This window comes from Coffea arabica, chromosome 2e (assembly GCF_036785885.1).
Source record: "Coffea arabica cultivar ET-39 chromosome 2e, Coffea Arabica ET-39 HiFi, whole genome shotgun sequence".
In the NCBI taxonomy this organism is placed as follows: Eukaryota; Viridiplantae; Streptophyta; class Magnoliopsida; order Gentianales; family Rubiaceae; genus Coffea; species Coffea arabica.
The window spans coordinates 22,184,665-22,189,962 of record NC_092313.1 but is presented as its reverse complement, the minus strand read 5'-3'; the positions used below and the strand labels follow the sequence as shown (position 1 = coordinate 22,189,962).

At 40.7% G+C, this 5,298-nt stretch overlaps 1 protein-coding gene across 1 annotated transcript; it reads right to left on the bottom strand.

Annotated features, from left to right (window-relative positions):
• Window positions 1-453: 453 nt before the first annotated feature.
• On the bottom strand, window positions 454-3,951 carry LOC113731769 (uncharacterized). The gene has a single exon (XM_027257195.2). The coding sequence runs from the start codon at window positions 3,292-3,294 to the stop codon at window positions 835-837; it is 2,460 nt and encodes an 819-aa protein (XP_027112996.1). The 5' UTR covers window positions 3,295-3,951; the 3' UTR covers window positions 454-834.
• Between the last annotated feature and the right edge of the window lie 1,347 nt (window positions 3,952-5,298).

Sequence of the window (5,298 nt, the reverse complement as noted above, 5' to 3'; positions counted from 1 at the left end):
CACCAAAAAGCATTGGACATAGCCTACAGGCCGAGAGACCACACCTTGAAGATATGCCTAACCAAATTTTTAAGAACTTTCTCTTCTCCCTTCTGAATGCATAGATGTAAAGAGAAGTTATATGGGGATGGGGGGAGAGAGAGAGATGGGAAAACTTCTTCGAAGAATTCTTTAGCTGCCATTCGGAACTGATCAAAGATCAAAGATCAACCATAGACAACTGAACTGGTATGTTTTGCCATTGACAGAAAGAGGACAAGAGCTGGAAGTAGAAAGAAACTAGGTCAAATCATGCTAGCAAAACTTAAAAGAGCTTGAATTCTGGCAAACCTTATACATCAGAACAATCCACTAAACTATAACTGCCAAAGAGCTTGAGTCGAGGGAAAGAGACAGCTGGTCAAGACTTGATGAAGCTAAGATGAATTTTCTATTATAAAAAAACATACAAAATGATGCATCAATATAGAGGTAACATCATGTTTTTCCTCTTGTTAATTTCTGCTTTGCAATGTTGTTGAGTTTACAACAGTCTGAACATAAAATTAGAAGCATGATGCCATTCCCCAGAAATGTATAACAGCACCATAACTATGGATAATTACGTCCAACATAATACAATGGAATAAGATAACTATATTAGAACATCCAGTTACTAAAATGTCTGGTTCCTCTTTAAATGGAATAATCTGCCTAAGCCACAGAGACAATTAGCAGAAGGATATATCACAAGCATGAAAAGTTCAAAATGTCGAGAGACTAAACCAGTGAGTTGTGACTTAAGAGGCAGCTTCATCGATGAAATCAATCACTAGTATCTTAAATATCATTTGCTTAACACCTCCAAGCTGAAGCTGAGATGAGCTCCTTTCTTTGCCAACAGAGGACAAGCGCAGACTGCCTCTTCTCGACATGGAATCCACGAACAGGGGTCCTCTTCACGACGCACTCAGCTTGTGATTCTGTAAAATTGCTGAAAGTTAATGGGGAGAAGCCAGATGACAAAAACAGGGTCCTCCAATGTTGTGTCTTTTCAGGGGAATGATAACGACCCAACAGAATTCTTTCGATCCCAGGTTGGAGCAAAAACCTCTCAATCTTTTGCAAGGAATCTAAGTTCACATTTACAGCGTCAAGGGACTCGAGAAGATTGGAATAAGACTGAAGGGCATGAATCACATGGTTTGGAAATGGAAGGTCAGTCCTATTACAACCTCTGTCAACAGATACCACAATCTTTGGAGACAACTGCTTCACAAAACGGAGAATCAGAGATAGTGGCAATTGACAACTCGAGAAAGAACTGACAGGCAGATTAACTGCTATGGCTTCATTCTCTGAGACGTGAAGAGGCAGCGACCATGAAGCAGAATTCAAAGAATCAATGCTCACAATTTCAAACTCAAATGCCATATTTATCTCACTAGCAAAATGCATTAGATTTTCCTGCATTAGGCCGAGCTCGAGCTGATCATGAGTTGAGGGAGAGGCAAATGCAGTAATTCTCAATGATGGTGCACCACCACTTCTCAAGGCAAGCTCTTGCATAAAAGAAGCCCATTGACCACCATAGCCAATATCAAAATCGATAATATGAATTCGATCAAATCCCTCTAAAACCTCTAGCAGGGCTTGAATGCAAGTGAAATTCGCAAATTGTACAACTGGTGAGATCTCGGAGAAGGATTTATATGCACCAATCTTGAAAATGAGACTAAACGGCGACGAATTGGCCGTACAGGGATTTAAGTTGTTAGTATGGAGTAGCAATTGCAAGGCCTCCTTACAATAAAAAGCAGCCCTTTGGAAAGGCTTACCAATAGGAGAGAGCTGGTGATTGAGCCGCGCCAATATCCCTTGCGCGAGTAATGGATTCCCCGTCTGGACCAACTCTGCTGCCTTGTATAGCTGGTCAATTATTGCTTGCTGCTGCTGCTGCTGCTGCTGTTGCTGATGTGAGTGCCCCATTTCATCCCCTATCATTTTCTGCTTTGGACTCGTTGCAGCAGGCCTTTGCTGCAGATAGTGAGGAAGCAACTGAAGCTGATGAGATAGCCCCTGAGGCAGTGCTTGCTGCTGCTGGTGTGGCTGTTGTCTTCCTGCAAAAAGCTCTTGCCCTGTATCCGAAAACGGAGCTTTGGAGATCTGGAAGCCGGGATCAGTCCCTCCTATAGGTCCTGGATTATGTCTTTTCGACTGTGGTGGCATCAACAAATTCTGCTCCTGCTGTCCATATGCCAAAGGCATAAAAAAAGAGGGGTTCTGCGGGTGCTGAGCTTGGTGCTGGTTTATTAACATTTGTGGATTGAAAATTGGGGGTTTCATCTCAGCACACTCAAATGCTGCTGTTGGTGTCTGTTGGATAACGTGCTGTTGCCCTTGATTGAAGGCAATAGGGACCCCAAGATTGCTCGATAATGCAGGAAAAATCGAATTCTGAGGGTTAGATAGCTTATTCACAGCAGGACTGCCTGACGAATTCGCCAACAAGCCAATCTTTTCACCATTCACCCTATTGCTTGACAAACTGGCAGAACTGGCCATTGGCAGTGAGGTGTTCATTGGAGGCAAAAAATTGGTCACTTGGCCAACAGGGTCAGCTCCAAAGCCTTGATCAACAACGCCAAAACCGGGATTGAACTCGTCGTCTGCGGCCGCAGGGCCACCACCAATTTGGAGAACCTTGTTTAAATTGGCCATAGAAGGGTCATCCACATCCCCCATGATCCAGCGCAGAATAGACTGCTCTTGGCTGGGGGAAGCAGCCACGGACTCCGGTAAAACACTCTCCCACTCCTCCGCGGCGGTGGTGCCACCACCACCCATCTCAAGAGATGGTGGCACAGGTTGGAGCTCAGATTCAGCTGCAACATTTGAGCTGGTGGTAGTGGAGGGGGCATCTTGGTGCCATTTGATGGATGAATTTCCTGAAACCGCCGCCACCCCGGTTGTATCTGTAGAGGCACCACCCCCACCACCAGCAACTGCACCTCCGCTGTTTTTGTTGGGCCCGCCTCCTCCTCCTCCTCCTCCTCCTCCTCCTAGAGATGAAGACAGGGTTGAAGAAGATGTAGGAGGACTTTGACTCCTTATGTTATCCAGGACAGATGTGGGCTCACTATCACTGGAAATGCTGGTATTACGGTTCAAGAGACAATTTGCCTTACAATTGCTAGCGTTTTTATAGTTCCAAAAAGAGGAGGAGGAAGAAGAAGAAGAAGAAGAAACAAATTGTAAGTCTAAGTCTAACACCCCCTTCCCCTGAAAATCAAAGGGTAAGGGCATCCCCTTCATTTAAACAAAAACAACCCAAATCACTATTTCTCCCCAGTTTGGAATCACCACAACCACCAAACAAAAAAGAGAGATAGAGAGAGAACGAAATGCAAAATTATATCTCGAATTGAAGCAAAAGAGGATGTAGACTCCTAAGTTTGACAAGCCAACCCAAAATCTCTCTAGACAGTGATCAAGAGTGATGCATGCAACTCAAGAAGCCCACCCCAAGAAGAGGTAGATTCAAGAACTATCTATGAAAATCACCTAGCTAGCTATTTACACGAGTAACCAAAACACCCCAACCCAATCAGAGCTAATTGTACAGTGGATGGCTGCTGCCTTTCGCTTGCTGCGGATGATTTTTGTTTATTTTTGAGGATGAAAGGAAATGCTACAAGACTGGTTGTACTAATAGGTAGTTAAGGTATATAGGGGGTGGAGAGAAGGAAGGAGAATGGATTAGTTAAAGGAGCTGATATTTTTCTTGTTTAGTTTCGTTCACCTCTCCTTCTGCTGTCTGTCTTAGTTTGTAGCACTCTTCTGTCTTCCTTCGGTTCTCTGCCATGGATGCGTGCAACATAAAAAAGTGGTTAAAGTGCTCCCTCCTTCAATTCATCCCTTCCCCTCTCTCTCTCTCTCTCGATATCTTTCTTTTTTTTATTTTTTTTAAAAGCTTTTGCACCTTTAGTTAATTTTTGTGGCTTGTCTGGAGACGTAGTTATCTATCTTGCAGCTAGGGTTTGTGTCCTTGGCACAACCACCACTCGCACCCATCGAGCGTGGAGGATCGGTACTTCATTCTCTGTGGCAGTAATTAATAGGGTTAATATCAGAGACCACCCTCGAAGTTTCTCTTAATATTACTTAGCGCCTCTAAAGTTTTTAAAATATCACTTACCTCATTTAGTAATTACAAAAAGCCCTCACAATTGCATAATTCACATATCAATATATCAAATAAATGGAGTTCAAAAAATATGAAAATAAAAAAAAAGAAACAAAAGTTACTTTCTTCTCTTTCTCTTTTCTCCAACGTTCTCTCTTACACATTTTTTTTGGATGACTATACAAATTTTTATTTGTAAATTAATTTTTTTTATTTTTTACTTGTTGTGATTGTGACAGAATGGGGTGTAATTTCTCTATTTTATTTTGAGTTGATTTTTATAATAATTAGTACAGTTTAAAGGCTTGGGCCACGAGTTGAGAAGAAGTTGAAAAAACAATATATAAAGTTCACAAGAAATTGGTTTTGAAAGTATAGAGTTAAATTTGTGCTAATGCATTTCTTTACAAATATCTTTTTTATTTTCAAATTGATATTTTTATGGACTATAATTTTGTGATGTGGTGGAATTACTAGAGATCGCTTTTAGATGGTGATTTTTTTTGGAATAAACAAAGTGGCTTATGAGTATTTTATTTAGTAAAATGAGCAAAATGGTAGTTCAAGGTTTCTGAAAACTTTTTGTTACACAAATAACAAAAGTAAGGGTGATAAGTGAAATTTTTAAAATTTTAGAGGTGCTAAGTGATATTAAGAAAAATTACAAGGGAGGTTTCTGATATTATCCCTGATTAATCCTTCAAAAAGGCAGCATATTACTAATTTACCAAAGAAAGATTTTTACCGGTCTTTTCCCCTCCCAGCTTTCTTGATGAATGATGAGATGCCTAAATGAGAAAATGGATAAATTCAAGTGCAATGAGACAAATTACATACCTAATGATGAAGTTAGTTTTTAAATTTTCTTTTAATTTAAATTTTTTTGGTCTAATATGTTTAGCAATTTTTAATTAATTACAATTACATTTGGGTAAAGGAAGCGAAACAAACATTCGTTTGAGAGATGTGGACTGGACTCAAGAATTATCCTTGTCCGTCCATTAACAGCCCCTTTTATTCAATGCATTGCTTTTGGCTTTTAAGTGGTGCGCTTCTAAAAATATTTCCCATTCCTTTACCTCTCTAACCATATGGCTCTGGGCATCCTTTTAGATGGCCACAATTTTAACTTG